The 23,746-nt window shown below is 43.5% G+C and overlaps 1 protein-coding gene across 15 annotated transcripts in view; it reads left to right on the top strand.

The window, feature by feature from the left end:
* NFYC (nuclear transcription factor Y subunit gamma) overlaps positions 1-22,106 on the top strand; it is a 65,867-nt gene extending 43,761 nt beyond the window's left edge. For 5 of the 15 annotated variants that reach the window (XM_006087256.3, XM_014454514.2, XM_006087257.3 and 2 more), the window contains exons 3-10: positions 1,237-1,308; positions 2,640-2,753; positions 6,139-6,234; positions 11,269-11,442; positions 14,104-14,262; positions 17,455-17,562; positions 19,898-19,957; positions 20,889-22,106. In XM_006087256.3, coding sequence (XP_006087318.1) covers positions 1,237-1,308; positions 2,640-2,753; positions 6,139-6,234; positions 11,269-11,442; positions 14,104-14,262; positions 17,455-17,562; positions 19,898-19,957; positions 20,889-21,320 — 1,215 coding nt within the window. In that variant the 3' untranslated portion in view covers positions 21,321-22,106. The remainder of the gene's footprint in view (positions 1-1,236; positions 1,309-2,639; positions 2,754-6,138; positions 6,235-11,268; positions 11,443-14,103; positions 14,263-17,454; positions 17,563-19,897; positions 19,958-20,888) is intronic. The other 10 variants (XM_023752721.1, XM_023752718.1, XM_006087258.2 and 7 more) reach the window with 7 other exon arrangements.
* The last annotated feature ends 1,640 nt before the right edge of the window (positions 22,107-23,746 follow it).

Genomic DNA, 23,746 nt, shown 5'->3' with positions numbered 1-23,746 from the left:
CTGGAGTTCTAAACATCTGCCACTCCAGGGTTAGTTTTAGTAGAGGCTTCATGGAAAATATTGACACCTACTTTGGAAAATGAAAAGATGAAAAATTGGTGTTGGAAGTTTGTAGAGGTGAGTGGTAGCCAGTAGCCAAGTAGCTTGTTGAGTTTGTGTGGGGAAATTAGATGTCTTGGTGTGCATTTTATCCTAATTGTTGTTCTTCCCTTCTGTAATTATAAAATGGGTTCTGGGAAGGCTGTTTATGTTTTTCACTAGTACCCCCTTCTTTAACATTTAGTTGAGGTTTGCTGTTGGTCTTGGAAAAGAAAGTTTACTTTTTTGTTGTTGTTAATTATACCAAATCTCAAATAGTAGCTGCTCTTTCTATAATGTGATGATGCAAAGTCCCATGTGAACATATTGGATTTGGTGTGAGTCACATTTCAGAACACTTACAGAATCAATCATTTGACACCTAGTCTCAGCAGGGATTTTGCTGATTTTAGCTAATCTCCGCCTTTGCACCTTTTTCTTCATTGCAGCTCTGAAACCCAGAATTGATTTTTAATTCTAGAATTGCATTCATCATTGAGCATGCTTTGAAATACCAGTAGTATCAAAATAAAACAAAAAAGCGCTTAATCACAAATAATTGAGTAGTGCTGATCAAAAAGCTCTTTCCTAAATCCTATCCACAGTAAAGTTGATGTGGTTTTCTCCAGCCCAGTCTTGTTTTTTAAGAAAAAAAGTGCCAGGGCTATTCCAAAAAGCCAGCTGATAAATTTACCCTCACCCCTCTTCCATAATCTTCTAACCCACCCCCACCCCCCTAAGCTAATTTTGGAAACAAGCCCTTAGGGAGTTCCTCCCTAATTTCTGGTGTCAGGTTAGAGCAAAGGTCAGAAGAAGAGAACTGTGGGTCACTGTGGTCAGGTAATGCTGGCACTTGCAATCCCCAAGTAGAAGAAAAAACTGGCAACTTAGAGGAATGAATTTTTGCTCCTGAGGCAAAAATCACATTTGAATCTGCTAAAAGCCATCATAAGTTTATCCTGAAACCCTTTAATTGTTTAAAGCTCTACATGGGTTAAGAATTTTGCTAGGAGCTTGTATTTTCTTCATTTTATCTGTACCTTCTGTCCTGCCATATTTTCTAAAAGGAGGGACTAAGCCAATCAGTGTGCTTCCTGATGCCTGTCTTGCCCTATTGATTGTCCCCACCATTTATGCACCTTTTGTTACTCATTTCAGAAAGATTTCCGAGTACAGGAACTGCCATTGGCTCGTATTAAGAAGATTATGAAACTGGATGAAGATGTGAAGGTGAATTTACGTTCCTTTTTATTTATATTGAAGCTAAAATGATGGGTGGGTTATTGCTCATTTCTCTAGAGCTCAAATTTAATTAAATAAAAATGAAAATATTGCCTGTTGCTTTTTTATTTAGTTTCTCGTAAAATTGTTAAGTGAGCTGAAATTGAACAATTTTAATTATTATATGATGCTTCTCTAAAAATTAGGGGTGTCCTGTTTTCTCGATGTTGAAAAGATACTGAGTGCTTTTTGAAACACCCAGTTCTTTTCAGCATGTAGTGTAAACATGTACCATCAAATCATCAGGACAGTGCCATCTTCTTAGCATCTTATTACAGTCTCTATTTGTTGATCTGAGCTCTAAAAAATGTTTGATAATGCTATTGTATCTGTGAGTATTGCATCTGTGAATAATACTTGTGAGAGGGTTTACTTGGAGGAGACCATTACTGTATTCTTACCATTACTGTATTCTTAGGAGTCTGCCACCCACTACAACTCTCTCAGAAAAAGAGCAGCTCCTTCCTTACCACTCAAAATGCATAGTCTCTTGTATTTGTATAGAAAGCTAACAGTTCACAGCAATTTTCCCTTCTATTAGCTCAATTCCTCCTCATAGTAATCCTGTGAGATTTGGTAGGATAAGAATTAGTAGTTTAATTTTCTAGATACAGAAATAGACAAAACAAAGAAAAAAAAAGAAAACTGACTTATCTAGAGTAGGAGAACCAAGATCCCAATACTCATCTGCTTCCTTAACTCCATAGCTCGTCCAATGCCTATATCCTATACAGACCACCTCACCAAGGATCCAGTCTTGTTTGACCAAGAGCTTATATTACTTGAGTACTTACTGTGTTCCAGGCCCTGTGCTGGGTGCTTGTACATATATCTTCTCATTTGATTCCCACAACAGTACTGGAAAGTTATCCTCTTTTTCAGTATGTGAAAAATAAAGCCCGAAAGGATGGGAAGCCTGAGATTTTGCCTAAATCCATTGGCTCTCAGACTCATTATTTCCCCACATTGTCTCTCCTTGGATTATATCACTTACTGACTTTATGGCCCTGGGCAAGTTACTTCACCTCTCTTAAACCTAGCTTCTCTACAAGGCTGTTATGAGAGTAAGAAAGTGCATGGTAGGTGCTAGATAAGTGTTCTTTTTTCCTCTTCTACCTGCTTTGTTCCTACTTGTGGTTTTATTTTATCTTGGGATCTCTTGAGACTACTACCCTCTCCTTTTCCAACACTTGCCCCATAGTCCAGTGGCAGGACATGAGATAAGGGGCAAATTAACTGGTTTGAATGACTGGTGATTGACAGATGTACATCTGTTACAGATGATCAGTGCAGAAGCCCCTGTGCTTTTTGCCAAGGCAGCCCAGATTTTTATCACAGAGTTGACTCTTCGAGCCTGGATCCACACAGAGGATAACAAGCGTCGGACTCTACAGGTAATATTGTAGACCTACATTGGGAAAGCTGGGCAAGTAGCTAGCTGCCTGCTTCTCTTGCATGGCTTAGACCAGGGGTCCTCAAACTTTTTAAACAGGGAGCCAGTTCACTGTCCCTCAGACCGTTGGAGGGCCGGACTATAGTTTAAAAAAAAACTATGAACAAATTCCTATGCACACTGCACATATCTTATTTTGGAGTAAAAAAACAAAACGGGAACAAATACAATATTTGTATTTGCATGTGGCCCGCGGGCCGTAGTTTGAGGACACCTGGCTTAGACCAAAGATTGTTTTTCCTTAGGCCTCTGACAAGCTGAGTGTAATTGGTATCTTCCTCTACTGTTGGGAGGCAGGCATACCTTATAGCCATGATAGTATTTCCCTACCAAGAATTTTAATTTCCAGCTCTCCCATGGTTTTCACAACTCAGTGACTGAACTATTCACTTGGTGAGTCCTCACTATAAACAGAGGGAGGCTAAACTTATATTTATCTATTTCCAGATGTAAACAACTTCTGGTTAGAAGCCTTGAAAGGACAGTCCCAGGAAGAATCAGTTTTACTGACCTCGTTAGCCTCTTTTTCCTCATCTGCTTTCCTGAGAATCCTTTTCCTCTTCTTTTTTTGTTCTCTTTTTATTTTAATCCAGCAAACAAACATTCATATTGTATGAAGACCTCTTGGTCATTGGCTCTAGAGCAGCGGTTCTCAACCTGTGGGTCGCGACCCCTTTGGCGGTCGAACGACCCTTTCACAGGGGTCGCCTAAGACCATCCTGCATATCAGATATTTACATTACGATTCATAACAGTAGCAACATTACAGTTATGAAGTGGCAACAAAAATAATTTTATGGTTGGGTCACAACATGAGGAACTGTATTTAAAGGGCTAGAAGGTTGAGAACCACTGCTCTAGAGGCTCTCCCCTCAACCACCAGGGCCTAGCTGTTGGAAGAAACATTTCTCAGACATAGAGTAAGGATGTGACAGATATAAGAGAGTGACAGTATTTTAACAACAAAGCCAAGAGTGTAAATTATGTCTTCTCCTTCTTTTCCTCTTACCTCAAAAGTTGAAAATGTATTTGTTTGTTTATTTATTTATTTATTTATTTATTTATTTATTCTACAGGTATTTATTAATCACCCACAATGTGCCGAGCACTGTTCTAGGCTCTGGATACACAAAACAGATAACAATCCCCACCCCAGGGAAGTCTACATTCTAGTGCAGCTAGTCATTGAGAACTTAGTTTATGACTGCCTTGAAGGAAGTCTGTAGATCTAAAGAGCCAATTGAAATTACCTTCAAGATCAGTTAAAAAAAAATAAGATAAAATTAAATGGGCAAAACATTTGAACAGGCCCTTCCAAAAAGAAGATTCCAAATGACTAGTAAGCATATGAAAAGGTGCGTAACATCATTTGTCATCTGGGAAATACAAAGTAAAACCACAGTGAGATGCTAGTTTATATCCACTAAATGACTAAAATCAAGATAGGAATATATAAAAAAATTGATATATTCTTGAAATGAATTGCTGTTCAACAATAAAAGAAACAAACTTGATCCATACAGCAACATGGATGAATCACAAAAATATTATGTTAAGTAAAAGAAAGCAGAGAAAAGAATTACATAGCACATGGTGCCAGGTACTGTCCATAGTGATAGAAATAAGAGTTGTGGTTACCTCAGATTGGGGGGTTGGGAGGAGAGGGCATGGTAATTGGCCGGAAAGTGATGGAAGGGAACTTTATATTCTTATCTAGATGATAGCTACCTGGGTGTATATATTTATAAAAATTAATCCAGCTGTGTACTTAAGATTTATGTATCTTACTGAATATGAATAATAATTCAGTAAAATATTAGCACTTAAAAAGACAAAATTACAATGTTAAAAAGACCGATTTAAGTATATCTATGTTTTCAAAATACTGTAGAACACATTAGTGTTTGTTTGAAGGTGATTATTATTTCTTTCTCTTTCACCCCACCTCTCATTTCATGCTTAGATGAGCCGTTTAGATAGCTTTGAGTAGGTGACATCATCAAGAATGTGATACTATATCGCGCTAATCTTAAATGAGTCCTGGCAGCTTTAAAATGTGCCCTGCTTCGGTAGGATGGGTTTATTATCAAGCTGATGGTTGGCAAGAATGGAGGACTGAAGTTTTGCATTTCAGTGGCTTTGGGCCATCACAGAGACAAGGGAAGGAAAAAACAGAAAATTTCCATCCCCTCCTATTTTGTCTGATGAGTCACCTTTTCTTAAGATGTGATATGTAGAGGTTGCTAAGGATTTTGGTTAGAAGGTTGACTTCTCCTTCACCCCAACATTTTATTATGAAAACATTCACACATAAGCAAAGTTTATAGTGAACAACTGTATACTCACCACCTGGATCCTGCCATTAAAAGTTTACTTATTTTATCCCCATATCTATCCTTCTATCCATCAAATCATCATCTATTTTTAAATGAATTTCAAAGTTTACTTTTCCCTTAATACATGCATATCATTGTTCACTCTTTTCCCGTTTTTTTTTCTTTAAAATTGTCTTACACTGTTAGTATGTTGATTTTTAGTAAAAAAATAAAAATCCTTTAATTTTATTATTTAAAGAAAGAAGTGTTACTCTTAGAAAGAACCCCTTCAGAGCAGGCTTGGGTTTCAGAATCATTAGTCAACCGACTCCTGTGTCCTCAGCCCACCTGAGACTCTGTTCTAGTAACTTCAGACTTCCAATATTTATATCACATTAAACAAGATTTAAACCATGGATTTAATTAACATTGCGATTTTGAATTCCAAAATAAAAATTTTGGAAATTAAGATACAGATCAGTAACTAGAAAATATTGCAAAAGTTATTGGATTAGAATTTCAGCCAGGAAATTCAAAATAGATTTTAACTGCTTCTGAACTAAGAGGCATAATACTATTTAGAATCTTAAAAAGGTTATAAAATTGAATGATTGCCTAACCTTGCTAACCACATAATGACCAGAAACCTGCCACCTGAGATTGCTAGATTTGTACAATTTTAGCTGGAGGACCATTTTTTAACAGTCATGGAGAGGACCTAGGGGCAGAATCTCGCAGAGGCAGTAGTAGTTAGAGGCTCGAATATTCGGCTTGTGGAGCACAGCTACAGGTAGGTTTTTTTGTTGACTTTGTAGATATCTTTCCAGCAGGTCTGATCATTTGAAGTTTATAAGAATTTGGCTGTGCTTATTTCAGCTATAGACTTGGCCATGGGTACTTAGTTTGGCTTAGAAGTCATCATCTTCTCTTACTTGTAACCTGGAGGTTATAAAGCCGGGTGAACTAGTTTCTCCCCAGGCTAATTTTTCACCTCGCTTTTCTTTGTTACAGAGGAATGATATCGCCATGGCAATTACAAAATTTGATCAGTTTGACTTTCTCATCGATATTGTTCCAAGAGATGAATTGAAACCTCCAAAGCGTCAGGTGAGCTGGGAAGGCATTGCTGCTGCTGCTGCTGCCAAGCACCTTGCATATGGGTGTCTAATAATGCTCCTTTTCCTCTCTCAGCACAAGCCATTTGCTATTTCTTTTGCTACTTCTCTAGACCAGATCCATCCTTAACATCTCCTTCTGCTACTCATTTATGGATACTTTTAACTCAGTGCCGCTGAGGTGGTATTTCAGTGAAAATAGATAAAATTAAAGACTTTGGTTATAAATAGTAAAAGTGAAGCTCATTTCAAGGTATCCTAGGAACTCTGTATCAGAGTTCTTAATCTGGGATGGGAGAACATGTCCAGTGAGTTACAGATTTTAGATTTTCAAGAAACAGCGTCTCTATGTGCACAGTGTTTGGAGTGAGTGGACTTTGGTTTTCTCTTACTCTTTATTGTGGTTCTCTATATAATGCTCTGGTTACATATTAAATCACCTGCTAGGGTTTTAAAAAATACCAATGCCCAGGCTCCACCCCACACCAAGTTGAATCAGACTCTGAGAGGGGAGGCCCAGGCATCAGTACTTTCTAAAGCTCCCCAGATGCTTTTAATGTGCAACCAGATTTGAGAACCACCGCTAAAACTGTTTTCTAAGCAATCACTAGAAAGAATGTGAATGTCTGCCTGCCTGCCTTTCCCTCTCTTCTACCTGCCCCTCTCCAAAGGTCACACCGATTTTTTTTTTCCAGCACCTTGGGTGCATAAGTCTCTTAATTGCAGTTTTAATAGGCCCCTATGCTTTATAACTCATTGGTTCAGGCACACACATTTCGTGACTCACCAGGTGTAATTGAGACACTTGGGGAATAGTACCAGAGTCTGGTGGGAGCAAAGGTGTGCCTTGTTCTGCTTGCTCTGTTTTCTTAACAAAATTTTAAGTGGTTTTAATGAATTATTTCATAGTATATTATTTTTGGAAATGGGTCATTCAGTGACTCTCATGCTGTCTCTATTAATAACCAGTCAGAAGGTATAAAAGAAGTGGTCATCTTAAAGGACATTTGTAATCCTGACCCTGCCTGGAGCCTTTGGATTAGCAAGCCCTCTGTTACCCCCTTACTAGTACAGGGAGCCTCACTGTGTCTCCGTTCTTTCTGGGCAGTCTTTGCTACTGTAAACATCCTTGACTGGAAGCTGTAAGGTGTTCAGAGGAGCTTTCAGTCGGATGTTTACAGCGGCAGGCTGCCACGGTCGTCCCTGGCTGCGCATCGCCTTTGAGACATTGCAGGTTAGTGCCCGTGGGCTTCCTTCCTCTCTGAGAAGTCACTACTGCAGAAACCCAGACCACTTCTCTTCCTTCAAAAAAAATGATATGACACACATGCTCTCCGTGTTGGAATTTGTTTGAGCAGCCCCCTTTAAAAACGAAGTGGTGAGATCTGTCAGAAAATCAGGCCTTGGTCATGCTCCTTGTGCTAACTTCTGCTTGTTTCCTGTGGGCTGCCTGCTGAATCAACTGGCTGGAGAGAAGGGTCATGTCCTGTCCCTTCCTCCAAAGTCCTCAGTGCTTGGCTCTCTTAGGGTATCAGACAGCTCCTTGTTCCATCTTGACTCTAAATGCTGTGATCCATCTCTTTTTTAAAGTGTGTCTAGCTGAAACAGCTCCTTGCTGTCTAGACTCAGTTCTTTGTAGGTGTTCAAGCCATTGATTGGCATCCTGTATGGGACAGCTGCTGCCTGGCCTTTGAAAGGTTGAGATTACTGGAAGCTGGCCTGAAATTCTCAGGTAGCACTATTAATCCTCTGTAGACATGAAGTTTTCCCAATCTCCAAATTGGCTGACACCTTTTTAAGTCCTGTAAAAGCACCTACTCTCCAGAATTCACCCTTTCTGAAGAGGCAGCAGTTTGCTCTTGCTACTGAAGCTAATGGACTTTTTTCCAGTCTGTGGCTGGTAGCCCTAGGAGGCGATGCTGCTCATTCTCTGGCTGTTAGTCTCCACTTCTGAACACATCCCAAGAGTAAACCCTCTGTTTGGGGAGGCCACAGCTAGAGCTGGGCAAGTACCCCATTCTGGATTGACCCAGTCATTCATTCCGAGATTGTTCTAGCATCTGGGATGATGTTCCACTACTGGGGAAAGGAACTAGCCACAAATACTGAGCTGGGATCTAAGGTCCTTGACCTCTCAGAGATGCTTGGGAATTTATCTTGTTCTTCAGGAAAGCAAATAAAAACTATTTGGAAGTAGAAGGTTGTTGAGGTTTGACTTGTACCCCACTAAAGCTATGAGTTGAAAGTTCCTGCCCATTGAAATATCATTTCTCTTCACCCATCTCTTTAAACCAAGCATAATCATTCCCCTGCTAGCTTGACCTCCATTGGCTGAATGAGTCTTCATAAATGCTGAAAACCTTATATATGCCTCCTTCCATTCCAGTGAATTGAGAACAGTCATGCCCTCCTCACAGCGCAAACTGACTTGATGGAATGTCCTAGACCCTGCCTGGTTCATAAACAAGTTAGGAGGCTACAGTAGGCAGCACAGGAGAAGCTCTTCACCTGCTCTCCCAGCTTTTGGCTTCTGAAAGGGATATTTAAAGGGTTTGCTTTTTGTCTGGTGAAAAGACCATATTCATTTGTAGATCAGCTACAGTCAGGGATAACTGGATACAGAACCATCACAGGTCAGGGCTAGGAAATGCCAGTGTCTGCCTGCCTTCTCACTTCCTGCAAGTTTGTTCTGGGGGGCTTTTGGTCCTGTATTCCTTCTTATCACCCAAGAGCTTTTTCAAGTTAGGTTTGAACTTTAGTGATTAATGTTTTTTATAAAGTAGGAAGGGAAATCTCAATGGAAAATGAATACATTGAACTCATTTCAAGAGCTTTGAAAAAGATCAGTTTCATGGCTAAGGAGGACATCAGTTTATCCCTGCCACAGCCAAGGTCTAGTTGACAAGATGACCTTAATTTATAATAGAAGTTGGAGTTGAAATGGAGGTGACATTGTCACAGTTAAGTTGTTCTGGAAACAGACCTAGCTGAAAATAAAAGGGGGCCCCCTCTTTCTTCTGCCTCAGAATGATCACATTCAGTGTTCAAATGGTTTGGGTCTGAAGCATAGAATACATTAACCTAAAAAGTTGGTTCATGTTCGAGGACTAGCTCAGAAACCCAGCATGTCACAAGTGTCTGCCTAGGCTGAGTGGATGGCCATCAGGGAATCTGGTCATGCAGAGACCCGCATGTCTCATAGGCTTTATATCAGCAGTCCTAGTTTTACTATCCTGGGCCCCCCAGTCACCAGGCAAGCAAAATAATGCCCAGCCCTGTTCTACAGGGAACATGGATTTCTCCCCACACTAGACTACAAAATCCTAGAGGTAGCAAAGAGAGTTTAGGGTCTCTTCTATTGGTAACAGCTGTTATATTCAAGAAAATTTATTCTACTACCAACTTGGGTTTTAAAAAAAGGTACAGCAATACCTCAGAGATATTGTGGGTTCAGTTCAAGACCACCACAATAAAGCAAGTACAGGCATCCTCGGAGCTACTGCTGGTTTGTTACAGACCACTGTAATAAGCAAGTTTATCAATAAAGTGAGTTGTAACCTTTTTTGCTGATGGAGGGTCTTGCCTTCAGTTTGTAAAAAAAAAAAAAAAATCAACACCTGGGAAGTGCAATAAAGCCAAGTGCAATAATACATGGTGTGCCTGTATTTTCTTATCTCTGTCTGCCTGGCTCTATAAATCCATTCTCATTCAGCAAGTGCTTATTAGGTGCCTACAAGGGAATGAATAGTGGGGACAGTGGAGAGCAAGAGAGAGCTAGGCTTTGCCCTCATGGGAAAGTAGTTAATTTGACAAGCAAGGACAAAAAAGTTCAGTGAGCAAAGGACTGGAAACCCAGACTAGAGCGCCTGACCTAATGAGGGGATGATGGGGTCAATGCCAACTATGTAAATGTCACTTTGGGGAGCTTTGAGGTAGTCCACAGGGTCTCTATACCTTGCAGAATTGTCTTTTCCTCTTATCTTGAACGTGGCAAACTTAGCCTAGAACAAGGGAGTGAGTAAATCTAGTTAATTTTTTGCTCAGCCAGCCCAAGTTGTATGTTTCTGTTGTTTTTGTTGTCCCAGGCAGGGGCACCGTGTGCCACAGGGTCCTCTGGAGCAGATGCCGATCTCTGTCAATGGTCAGGGGCCGACCAACCCTGGACCCTCAGGCTATAACCATGCCGTAGTGTGTGTAAACATCCTACACTCTCAGCTGTGAGCTCAAGGTGGCTGGGAGAGGGTTGTTTACTCCTTCTGCCATGGAAAACGTCAGCTGAAGAAGGAACAGTCTCTTCACCCAGCAGATCGGACAGAATGCGACCTCCCTAGTCAGCCAAGGCAGCACCCAGCGGAGAGCTGTCCCTCAGGCCCCCTGGGTTGCTCTTCTGTGGCTAAGTACAACCAGAAGCAGATGTGACACTGGATAGATGTGGCCCTCGGTGACCACTGAGCTCTCAACGTACTGTGAAAAGCTAAGCACTTGCCTACTGATGCTCTCGATCCTAACATTTGATTCTGAAATTTCAACCCAGGAAAAGCCCTATGTCCTTTTCCCCTGCTCTGTCCCTCCTGAGATGGTGGGAACAAAATAAGGAGAGTACTGCCTGTTTGGGAGATTGGGAACTGGCCTGAGAGCCTGACGTTTGGGTAGCATCTTCCAGTGCTCACAGTTAGCACTGTCCTCAGATCACAGGCCTCGACAGCATTTACTCACAAGCACTGCTAGTGCGTGGCTTTTAGTGGCAGTAGTTATTTGCCCATTTGCAACTTATCATGCAATGGGTGCTAACTCTACTTCAGAAAACTGGCTGTAAGTTTGGTGAAACCTATGGAATCTGTTATTTTTAGTTTGATGTAACACAACTGGTCTCTTCGAATTCCAGTTTCCCTTGGCTTCAAATGTGGAGAGCTCAGCATTCAGCAGGCAACGGCACAGAGCCCGTTTGGGGGAAGAATGGAAATTCACTCTGGCGGCTGCTGAGTCGGTTCTTTTCCTCTTACCTGCCTCTCCTTCTACCCCACAGGAGGAGGTGCGCCAGTCTGTGACTCCTGCCGAGCCTGTCCAGTACTACTTCACGCTGGCTCAGCAGCCCACCGCCGTCCAAGTCCAGGGGCAGCAGCAAGGCCAGCAGACCACCAGCTCCACAACCACTATCCAGCCCGGGCAGATCATCATTGCGCAGCCTCAGCAGGGTCAGGTCTGTGAGCTGCAGGGGGTGCCTGCCCAGCAAGATAGTACTTCTTAGGTTTGGGATGGTGAAAGCTTGACCAGGGCAAGACAGGTACTCAGAGCATCATAGAGCACTGGATTTGAAGTCTGGAAACCTGGGCTCTCCCCAGACTCAGCCATTGAGGTGACATGTCACCCTAATCTCTTATGGGTCAAATGAGGAAAGTGTAGTGGACAAGATATTCTTCAGGATCCTTATGAGCTAAAAAGTTTTGGAAGGAAAAACTGTATGACACCCCCATGAAGAGTAGTGGCATCTCTGTAGAAGGTGTTTTAAGTGGACTCCATGCCTGCTGTCTGAGTGTCCACACCAGAATTGGATTGTGTCCTTAAGGGAGAGGTCAGGCATGCATACCTCTCTCCCCTTCTCCCCATCATTTCTCTGTCCTACTGTATTTAAGTAAAGTGTCCTTCTCTTTTTACAATAGTAATCAGAATATTCTCTCTCTCCCCAATACAATTGTGAGAGCAGCATTATGCACATTTGTTGGGAATCATTAGAGGCTACAGAGAACTCTGTTCTCAGAGCTCTGAATCCAAACTCCCTGTCAGTCATCAGTTTATTTATTCATCAAACATTGGTCATCCTCTGTAGGTAAAGTCCTATGCCATGTGTTGGGGACACAAGCATGAGTCAAACAGTCCCTATATTTAAGAATTCACAATCTAGTTGGGGCTACAAATAATTAAAGATTATACCACCATGTGGAAAGTGTAAAATATTCTTAGGATGTGTAGAGGGTATTATGGGAATGCATCAAAAGGGGTACCTAACAAAGATGTGAGGGGGTGGTAGAAGAGGATGTCAGAGTAGGTTCCTTTAAGGGAATAATATGAGTTTTGGAGAGAATAATGGAAATGAATCAAAATAGACAAGGAGGGACTTCCCAGTACAGGGCTCGGCACAAGCAAAGGCTTGGAGTTGAGAAATAGCACAAGGCAGTGGGGAAAGGCTGCAGCACAGGGAACATCTAGCAAGACTGAAAAGACAGGTGGAGGACACATTCTAGACGGCCTTGTGTGTTCTAGTGAGGAGCTGGGTTTGCCTAGAAGAAAAAAAATGAAAGTGGCAGTAGATTTAAATATAATTGTGATTTTAGGACGTATTCCCTGCTTGTTTTTTTTTATCCATATAACAAATTTATTGAATGCTTGTCTTTACCAGACACCATGCTAGCAGGAGGGGTTCAAAGATGATTGGAGCTCAATCCCTGCCTTAAGGAGTTCACTGCACTGTGATGCCTAAGGGACCTTCTTTAGCTCTTGCTTGTGCGTCTGCAGTGGTGAGAGGTTTGCCTGCCAAAGGCTTTATCCCTTTATAGAGAGAACTTCAAGGGAGTCTGCTAATGGCTGGCTGTTATTGGCTGATCATCCTAAGAAGCTCATAGTTGTTGTGCCCCAACAGCAGGGCACACCATACATGATTTGACAGCTGCTATGCTAACACAAGCCCTCATTTTTCTGAAATGATTTAGAAATACTTTGGAAATCCTCTCAGGAAAATTGAGTTGATAGAGTACAGTGATGAGTTGGCAGTATGCATTTTTTTTTAGTCAGCGAGAATTTCATGTATCCTCTTTTCTGCCACCCTGGACTTGCTCAGCCTGGAGCTGATAAGGCTTGTGAGGATGGTAAAGTTGGTTCCTCCCAGCATCTTCCAGCTATTGTTTCACTGTGTTACTGGTTCAGGGTGGCCTTGTGTTGTGTGACACACCCCAGGACCTCTGTAGTAATGGCTATTTCAGGTTGAGTGCAGATAACCTTTGCAGAACAGAATACATACTAAAGTCGAAGGAAGGCATATTTTGGTAAAGCGAATCCTCTATTTTCTGTCATAAAATTGGAAACTTTTATTCCTGGAGGCTTGGGGAATAGGCTGAGTTGAAAATTGCAGTGTGAGAACAGGAGATGTTTCCTGTTGTCCTAGCCAACTGCATGCATTTTTACACAGGTCCTTCTGTCTGTCTTCCCCACCCTCCAGTTAAGATCCAGGTATTCAATATTTGGTGTCCAGTGCATTTACCTGTTCACTCTCCCATAGGCAGCTGTGCTATGATCCAGAGCAGCCAGTTGGCCGCTGCGGGCTGGGGTCGCTCTGCTGCTTAAATGGGGTGAAAACCAGTGTGCACTTTATTTCCCTCCCAATGTCTTGCAGGCCTAAGAAGCAGCCCAGGATCCCAAATTTAGTAAATTCATAATTCATACTGACCCCACTTTCCATTTAGTTTGCCCTCCAAATTCACCTGTTCTAGACTTGACTTGGCTATTTCTCAAGTGAACTGTCGTGGTTGATTTTGATTCTTTTGTACCATATGTGCCTTACTGTCATCGAAGTGGCTGTGAAAAGTTGCAGCATTTGAAGCATAGAGATGTTTGGGGCTCAGGCAAATATTGTGTACTATGAGCCTAAAAATAAATCTCTTTGGTTTTTTTCATCTTTTATTTTGGTGAGTAACTTTCACAGTGCTCTAAACCCAAAGGACTCTAGGTTGAGTATTATTTGGTGTTAACATGACTCCAGGCATTCATGGAGAGGATTTGCTCCTAGTTAACCTCTTGGTTATTAACCCCTTTGTAAGCCTACTGACTCTGAGCCAGACTCAATCAGCTTTCTCATGACTCTTTCCAGAGCACACCAGTGACCATGCAGGTTGGAGAAGGTCAGCAGGTGCAGATTGTCCAGGCCCAGCCACAGGGTCAAGCCCAGCAGGCCCAGAGCAGCACTGGACAGACCATGCAGGTGATGCAGCAGATCATCACAAACACAGGAGAGATCCAGCAGATCCCGGTAAGCCCTGCCTTGCCTCAGGTCTGCATGGCACTCTTCAACATAATAACAGAGATACTTAAAGATTTTATATCTGTATATACACACAGACCAAAAAAAATGTGTGTGTGTGTGTGTGTGTATAAACATTTTTAAACCTATATTCCTGTTACCCTAGACCAGTGATGGCGAACCTTTTGAGCTCAGCATGTCAGCATTTTGAAAAACCCTAACTTAACTCTGGTGCCGTGTCACATATAGAAATTTTTTGATATTTGCAACCATAGTAAAACAAAGACTTATATTTTTGATATTTATTTTATATATTTAAATGCCATTTAACAAAGAAAAATCAACCAAAATAATGAGTTTGCGTGTCACCTCTGACACGCATGTCATAGGTTCGCCATCACTGCCCTAGACCACAACTTGCTTCACTGTGTGCTCACTGCTTTCCTTTAACCCATGTTAAAGTTCACCACTGTGCGGCAGCTCCTCTTAATTTCCCCTCACTCCACCTACATAGAGAAGTCATTGTAACCACCATTCTATGCCAAGGCCCAAAGGCCCTGTGAGACAGTCCTGTCTTTTGATTAGCAAAGAATAAGAGGGAGGTGTATAGGGAAGACCATAAATACACTTGTTGCATATTCATGAGTCAGTTCCCACTGGAGCCTGCAGCAAAGTATATTTTTGGCTTTCATTTAACTTATCCATTCCTTCAATGTGGACTACTGCTTCCTGTGTGCCTTGAGGGATTTCATTTCTTAGATTTGTTGACTTTTTTACTTGTACTTGTTCTTTTGTTTAAAATGTTCTTGTCTCAACACTTGCCATTTATACATTGGTCATTTTGCCACCAAAAAATGTAGAAAGTGAGTGACATGGAACAGTCCTTCTATTTCCTACCCCTTGTTCTTCCTATTATAAATGAAATGTAGGCAAATCTGGAAATTCACTTGGGCTTGAATAACCACTTTCTCTCTGAAAAAAAGCTCAAAAAGTATCCTCAACTCTGGTTTTGAAACTGTTCTTATTAGGTTAACAGAGTACCTCTCTCTCTCTCTCTCTCTCTCTCTCTCTCTCTCTCTCTCTCTCTCTCTCTCTCTCTCTCGTCATACACATACACTCTCTCTCTCTCTCTCTCTCTTGCCTCACTTTTTCAGCCACCAACCGAAGACCTCTCTCGAATGGTTTTCATTCATGTTGAGGCACCAAGATAAGTTCATTTAAGCCAGAGAAGAGTAACTGGCTTGAGTGTTTTTAGCCCTCTGGCTCACAGAGCTTTAGCACAGATGAGTAGAATTCAGGACCTTGTCTTCATGGTTCTCGGATAGGAGCTTGCATTTCTAAACTCATCAGCATGCTTGCAGTAGTGATGACCTTCAGGAAGGAAACTGCTTCTCTTTTGAAAGCCCAAGGGGTAGACTTACTTGCTCTTTAGTTAACATATAAAAGCTGTGAGTATCCCCAGACTTAGCCTGTGATATAGGACTGAAGTATATCATCAGATGTCTAAACTTAAAAGAAGAGCTTCTAGCTTCTAGGAGCTGCTTGGAACTAGTTGGTGCACAGCTTTCCAATCACATTTGAGTTTCTGCAAAGAGCTCTTCCCAGCCAGGAAATGGAAAATCCCTATGGCCGTCAGTATACCTTCCCCACTGCTGGGACAAGGCTTTAGTCTTTCATCCCGTGCGCCTTGGCTGGAGTTCTGTGACTCCTGGGACCAGACACCGTCAGTCTCAGCAGTGAGGTCTCCTAAGCCTCCGCCCAGCTGCCTTTATCCCCATAAGCATCTTAACATCGTTGCCTGGAAGCTGCATCAAGGGATTGAGGTGGGGAAGGGAGGCTTGGCATCACAGCCTCCCAGCAGCTCCTCTCAGCACATTCTCAGGAAATAAATGACTGCAGGTCACAATATCATGCCCTATCTCCTTTTGAATTAGATTCTTACAGGTTTAGATTTTGTGGCCCTCCTTGCCTTAAGCAGACAATTCTGGAATGATCTACCAGAACTTTAGAATTAGTCTGTCTGGGTCGTTCCAATCCTCTTCCAGGCTGGCAGTTGCAGAGAAGCAGTTTGATTTAACAATGCACACAGGAGTGCCACTTCAGCCCACCAGCATTTTCCTCGTGGAAGTACAATTCCCTTCAGTGATATTAGCTCTTGAAGGCAGGGGAGTGTTTATTCCAGGACAGAAGCCTGTTAGCCTCAAGAAGCTCACCCTTACAACAAAGGCAGCTGGCAGCCAAGGAGGTGATGTCTGGGCGCCCCAAATCCCAAGTGTGAATGTCTGCAGCCCTCCTCTGCTGACTTCTCTGCTGAACCTCAGCTCCTCTTGTGTTGTAACCACCTTGGCCCTTTCTTCATCTGCACATTCAAAGCACTAAAACTTTCATGGTACACTGGAGCGTTAAGAGCCTGAGTTAAGGCTTTTAGCACACAATTAAATGCAGTATGTGGTATTATTGTATTATCTGAGACTTAATCTTAAGCATGAGGGACTCCGAGGGCATTTTTGTAGGTTTGGTTTCCCATGATGGAGTTTTCTGTGAAAGGTTTATTGATTCAGCTTCCCCTTGGGAGGTGTTTAGCCAGAAGCTAGTGCTGAACACCAAGGATCCTAAAAGTCCCTCAGACTCCCTTTGGTCCTGGCTCTTGGGGACAGAGATAGTAAAGCTGGCCAACTTTTTCTTCCAAAATGTGCAGCGTGGAATTGGGCAGTTCTAGGGCTGTGGTGTGGAGTGACAGCCATCTGCTTTGTGCTCCTGCAGACACTGGAGCTGTGCTCAGTACAGTATTAGATCAGCCATTCTGGGAACTGGGTGGAATAGTGTGGAGCTGGAGGAAAGAGAGGCCCACACTTAAGGTATAAACATTCTGATGATGTTAGACAGCCTTTGGGATAAAATCCTAAGATAAACTGAGCAAACAGCTAAGAGCCAATGAATGTTGAGGGTGCAGCCATGCTTTTTCATGTATGTGACAAGATCCTCAGGGAGTTTTTTCAAGGTCCATTCAGGGAACTATTCTCTTTTGTGTGTGTGACTTGCAGGATAGGGAAGTTATGGTTTTGCTGTTTTGACCTCTATTACAAAGGAACTTTTCTGGGCATGCTTTTTTGGAGGGCTCAGTGGAGGGCACATGGAAAATTTGCCTGTTTGAAGTTGCACTCAATCCCCTGTGGTCTGTTTGTCTCTGCCCTGCCCTAGGTGCAGCTGAACACCGGCCAGCTACAGTACATTCGCTTAGCCCAGCCTGTATCAGGCACCCAAGTTGTGCAGGGACAGATCCAGACGCTTGCCACCAATGCTCAGCAGGTATGTGTCCCAGGGATGCAGGGCTTGACTTGGGGACCAGCAGGAGCTGGCTTCCTTATTATTCTCCCTTCCACCTTATTCCTCAGCAAGAGCCACCTCCATACCTGCATATCTATTCTACCTCCACGGTGGGGTTTCATGGAGAATTGCATTCAAAGTGTGTCTCTTAACATCTTGTTCTGAAGTGCAAGGCAGGGAAGTCTCAAGTATACTTGAAGAAAGCCTGATGTACCTGTATGCAGGTCTCACCAGAATATTTTGACAGATTGCCTCTTTGTCAGGCTGTTAGCAGCTTTAAAACCGAATAGCTGTTGTGTTCTGGCCCTCCTGTGCCCTTTGGAAAGCTTCCTTAGATTTTATCCTCACCTCCTCAGGCACCCTTAGCCAGAGATTGCTCCCCTTTCTTCTCTCATGCCCTAGGATGTTGGAGGCTGTGAGCCACAGGTGCTGAGGGGGCCTCCCTGGGCTTGGGGGTTGGGGAATGTGGGCATCATTGCAGGGGGTGGGGGTGCTGCTCAAGGAGAGGCATTGTTAATGGATTCTTTTTTGCCTCATACCCAAAAAAAGCAGCGATCGTTTAAGAGCTGGATCTGTCTGGCCCAGTTGCATTTCTGGTGATGTATCTATTGACAGTGGTAACAGAGCTGAGTTTGTAGAGCAGGTCTCCAAAGATTTAATTTGGGAAAATGTGAGGAATGAGCCAAAAGTAAGGCTTCTGAATTCCATATAGTCTCTGGGATCATTAAAGGCTCACATGGAACTTGGGCTTTTCCTTAATTTCCTTGGAGTTCACTGACATGGAATCAGCTCAAAACTGGTCACACCCTTGGGTACCTCACCCTCCACTTTAAAAAAACAAAAAATGCCCATAAACTTTTGTAAGATTCTAACCTGGGATCCCAAAAACTTTTTATGGCCTAGGGGTGGGAGGAAATGAGAAGGAAGAGTTCTTGGTTTCCCAGATAATCAGTTTTGGAGCCAGAAACTAAAGCCAGAAAGCTTGACTTGGGGCGGGGGTGGTTACAGAGAGGAGGGGAAGAAACAAGAAGAGAGCACCTGAGGGCAGTCACAGTCTATATAACAACAGATTGTACTTGTGACAATTGGCACGTGGTAGGTGCTCAGTAAATGTACGTTTAATGAATGCTGAATAAATAGTGTGTAAAAGGAATTTAAAGATAAATGAAGCTTTCTTTGATATAAAGGGCAGTACTGCTGGCCATGGCACAGTTAATCTCATCTATGAGGAATATTTTCCATTTGTCTCAGGGTCATTCATTTATTCTGCAGACATTTCTTGAATAATTTATTTGCACTGGGAGATTCAAAGACAAAACTTCGCTCCTGCTCTCAAGCAGCTTATAGACTGATAGGAGGAGAAAGACCCAAAACAAGGAACAATAGTATGAAGCTCTTTCACACGTGTCCCCTAGACCTGATGGGTTGTTTTTGGCCGTTGTGAGGACACCTGAGAGGACCGTCCTTACCGTGCAGGTTGGCTGTAATGATTCCAAGAGATGGTGCACAGAAGACATTACTAGTCAAATGTTCCACAGACACAACTGTGCACACAAGCACGCTTCAGTCTTCTCTCCAACAGCTGGCACTGTACGATGCATTCCTACATGGCAGTACATTTCTTTTAAAATCCACGCCTAAGATTTTAAGTGCTCGTGATAAATGTTTCCTTGCCCCCGCCCCCATCCTTGGCCCAAAGGGCTGCACGTGGCCACTATCGGAAAAAGTACTTTATAGGTTTGCCACAAGGGCTTCTAGGGCCAAGGCCACCTGCTCGCCAGGGTGTTTCATATTCCAGTCAGATAATCTGGGTGATACGGGTTTGGTTTGGAGCCCACCTTCCAAGAATGAAAGGGACCACTCACAACTTTGCCCAGGGTTTTGCAAATTGTCTTCACTGGCTGCAAGACTCTTAGGGTTTCTGACTAAACCGAAAATGTTATGCTCTCTCATGTCAGCACTTATGAGCTAGGTGTTTGTTTGATTTGAGCCCCAAAAAGACCTTGATGAGGGGGTAGTAGGTGACTGATAATGTCGTGTGTTCCAAGGTCCTCTTTATCAGCTGTTGCCAACCATGCGGACCACCGGTTGGTGACCGCTGCTCTATATGGTGCCAACTCTAAGTAGCCTTCAGGGCTACGGGATGGGAGGGACCTTGCTTTTCTGCTACACGTCAAACACCTGTTCTATGCCAGGCATTATTCTGGGCACTTTATATGTATTGTCTCATTTGATCTTCACGACCCTCTCCTGGGTGGTGGGCTGGTGGCCGGACCCTGCAGCTGACCTGCCTACTCTGCTATCTTGATTCCTGCAGATCACACAGACAGAGGTCCAGCAAGGACAGCAGCAGTTCAGCCAGTTCACAGATGGACAGGTAGGACCCCCAGTCCAAGCAGGGGCAGAGGGTGAGGAATGGGGGTGAGGGCTAGTGGATGACATCTATGGGTTTGGGTGATTAGGGCAGCTGTCCCATTTTCTGTTAACAATGAGGGGACAGAAATTGTTAAAACAAGTACAGTTTTTAAATCAGGGTGCCTGTCCTTTAGCATTATAGACATTATATAGCCCAAATCCCCATTTTACAGATGAGTAAACTGAGTCCTAGAAATGGGAAATGCTTTGTCCATGATCACTCAGCTGTTCATTGCAGAACAAGGACTAGAACACAGGTGTCTTGTTTCCCTCTCTAGGGCTAGTTTTTCTCTGCTGCTCTTTAATGGTATGGGTTAGTTGAAATGCAGAGAACATGGGACCTCTCAACCTCTCAGTGCCTGGAATTCAGTAATTCTAAACCCGTGCAAAGAAAGAATCTTACTTTTCCCTCGGCCTATCCCCTCATACTATGACTATACTCCCAGTCACCCCTGAGGACATGATGGGATGACGTGCCCAAGCTTGTATTCTCTGCTACCCAGAGGAGAGGAGCTGCATCATCCTCCTCTGGTTCCTGCCAGCACCAGGCGCTAGGTTCACATGCCAGGGCTCCTGTGGCAGGGGTTTTGGCTGGTTTTTTGGGGGGACACCTGAGAAACCAAATGATCAGTTGGCACTAACTTCCCAAAGCGGCTATGTGAGCATCTGCTTCACCCCTCACGGGTCTTGGCTGTAGGAAGTGTTTAATTCCAGGTGACCTCCTCAGCAGGGCCCATGTAGGAAGTGCAGGTTCAGTGTAGTCAGATATTCTGAGGAAAGGAGGAAGAGGGGGTAATCCTATTGCCTCTGCCAGTGAGGATTACTGAGAATTGGGGAAATGCTGACTTCCAAGCTGCTGGTACAGTGGTTCGAATTGCTTGTGTTTGTCACAGAGGAACAGCGTGCAGCAAGCTCCAGGCTCTGAGCTAACGGGAGAGGCAGAGCCCAGAGAAGTGAAAGCCACAGGAAATGCAACTCCCTGCACCTCTTCCCCGCCCACTACACACACCCCCTCACACCGTGCTGGTGCCTCCTGTGTCTGCTGCTCCCAACCCCAGCAGAGCTCCACATCCCCTCCTCCCTCTGACGCCTTGCAGTGGGTGGTGGTTGAAGTATCTGGGGCCCCGAACCAACTCGAGGCCCATAGGGAGCTGCATGCCCCTCTCCCAGGGGTGACCTCACTCTCTCCTCTCCACCCCTCGCAGCAGCTCTACCAGATCCAGCAAGTCACCATGCCTGCGGGCCAGGACCTCGCCCAGCCCATGTTCATCCAGTCAGCTAACCAGCCCTCCGACGGGCAGGCCCCCCAGGTGACCGGAGACTGAGGGCCTGAGCTGGCAAGGCCAAGGACACCCAACACAATTTTTGCCATACAGCCCCAGGCAGTGGGCACAGCGTCCCTCCCCAGAGGACCCCGCCGACCTCAGCGCCTCCTGCAGGCTAGGACATTGGTGCACTTCACCCCACACCTGGGGGCCGAGATTCTCCAACAGAAAAATGCAATATTTTTTATTTCCTTTTTTTCTTTTTTTTTTTCACCGAGGAATCAATATTTCAATATGTTGAGCTGTGTGTCCAATGCTATGAAATGAAAATATTAAATAACATATTTATGGCATTTTCTTGAAGAGTGTGGTTGAAGATATATTTCTTTTGTTTTTCTTTTTTGGGGTTTTACTTCCACTTCTTTTTAGGAGCAAATCTCCTAACGGGTGTATGTTATCTCCTGACTCTTGGAACAGCCGCTGCCCCCAGGATTTTCCATCTTTTCTCTCCTCTGATTAAATTAGGTGACTGCGTGTAGCTTCTTTTTCATTAGTGGTCTTCTCTCCTTGTCCCTGCTCCTGCCCTGGAGCTCTGTGCACCTGCATCCAGAGGCCATGGGAACATCCTTGCATTTAAGAGATGAACTCATTCGCCATGGAGAGGAGAGTGGATGGTTTCATTCCCAGACCCTAATCTCCCAGGGACCCAAGGAGACTAGAACTTTGTGCATTTACCTCCATACACACATTTTTATTTTTTAAATGCATTAAGAATTGTGCTAGTCTCCTTTGCTGCATGGACATCAATGCATGACATGAAATAAACCTCATTTTAGACAATTAAAAGTCTTGAGTTCTGTATTTGGCAGCATTCATAGGGCCACTTGGCTTGGGAAAGGCTTGGAAAGGTTTGTTTGCCTTCAGGTTGGGTGTCTGTGAATGAGGGGGGACCCTTTTGAAAAAAAGCTAAGGGAAACTTACACTACACATCTAATTCAAACTGAGGTCTTCAGCTAATTTTAAAGGTAAACTTCAGCAGGATCTATTTGCTCCTGAGAGGCCCCTGCCCACCTTACGTCCTGGGCTACCACCATGGGCCAGATTCAGTTGTGTCCTGTTTGGTTGAGGGTCAAAAGAGAACATCTTTCAATGAGAAAGCTCCATTCTTCAAAGTAGGACCCAGATAAATCTCTCCTCTCCTGTCTTGGCATGGGCTGGCACTTTGAGTTGCCTGCTGTGGGCATACCCAGTAGCATCTGCCGTGGAGGGCAGCCTAAGCCCCTGTCAACCAGCAGGTCACAAGAGGTCTACAGCCAGGGCCTATATTCTGTTAATTGAAACAGGAATAAAAAGAGCATTCTACTTCATTGACCATACTGGCCAATGGGGAGCTGTCTTCCTTACCTTCACCATGCCATCCAATGAGGCCCATTGTCTGGGAAGATCAGAGAACTGATTGCCAGGAAAAGTAGGTATCAATTTCTTCTCTGACAGTAATATGCCTTAAAAACTTGGGCAACTCCCTTCCCTTTGGGACTGTCTCAAGGTGTGAGATGGGGATGGGGAAGAGTCTTTAATATTAGATGATTTTAAGTCTGACCCTGATGTCCTTACAATTCCTCACCAAATATCTGCTGTCAACCTGGACATCTGTGTCATCTTTTATTTTCAATCATTGACCGAAGAGTACTTCACCTTATTCCACACATACAAATTTGGATGGCTTGCAATGAAAACATACACAATGAAATAAAATATTACAGATCAGAATTAGGAAGAATATAATTGAGTAGGAAATGGATCATAGAAAACAAATAGTCTGGCTGTAAAGATCTACCTGGTTGTTAGAATTAGGTTTCACACTTCATCCTGGGCTTCTGGGCCACCAAAGCAAAAAGAGCCAGAACCAGGTAAGAGTCACACCAGCCCTAGCCGGTTTGCTCAGTGGATAGAGCATTGGCCTGCAGACTGAAGGGTCCTGGGTTTGATTCTGGTCAAGGGCACATGTCTGGGTTGTAGGCTTAATCCCCAGTAGGAGGGCATGCAGGAGGCAGCCAATCAATGATTCTCATCATTGATGTTTCTATCCCTCTCTGAAAAAAAAAAAAAAGTCACACCATAAAAGGAAGGAAAATGACATTATTTTATAAAAGCAAGTATTTTACTAGTTTTAAGGGCTGGAATACATGGGGTACCTCCAGTGTCATCAGAGTAGGGGAAGCAGATTCTATCACCATGAGAAGGCAGTAAGTCTTCCTCCATAAGAAGCCTCCGGCAGCTCCACAGGCTCTCAAGTTCAGTGCCCCTCCTCTTTTTCTAGTTATCTTCATTCTATCTCAACTTTTCTCTCAAGGGTTCATGGCCTTCCCACTGTGCTGTATCCAAACATGCAAATATTCCTTGATAGCTGGGTGCCCAGCCCCACGTGGAGAAAGTGCCAGACTCACAGGGGTCCTCAAACTTTTTAAACAGGGGGCCAGTTCACT

The sequence above is a fragment of the Myotis lucifugus genome, unplaced genomic scaffold (genome assembly GCF_000147115.1).
Source record: "Myotis lucifugus unplaced genomic scaffold, Myoluc2.0 scaffold_37, whole genome shotgun sequence".
Lineage (NCBI taxonomy): Eukaryota > Metazoa > Chordata > Mammalia > Chiroptera > Vespertilionidae > Myotis > Myotis lucifugus.
Note: the sequence above shows the minus strand (reverse complement) of the source record. Positions and strands in the feature narration are given on the sequence as shown.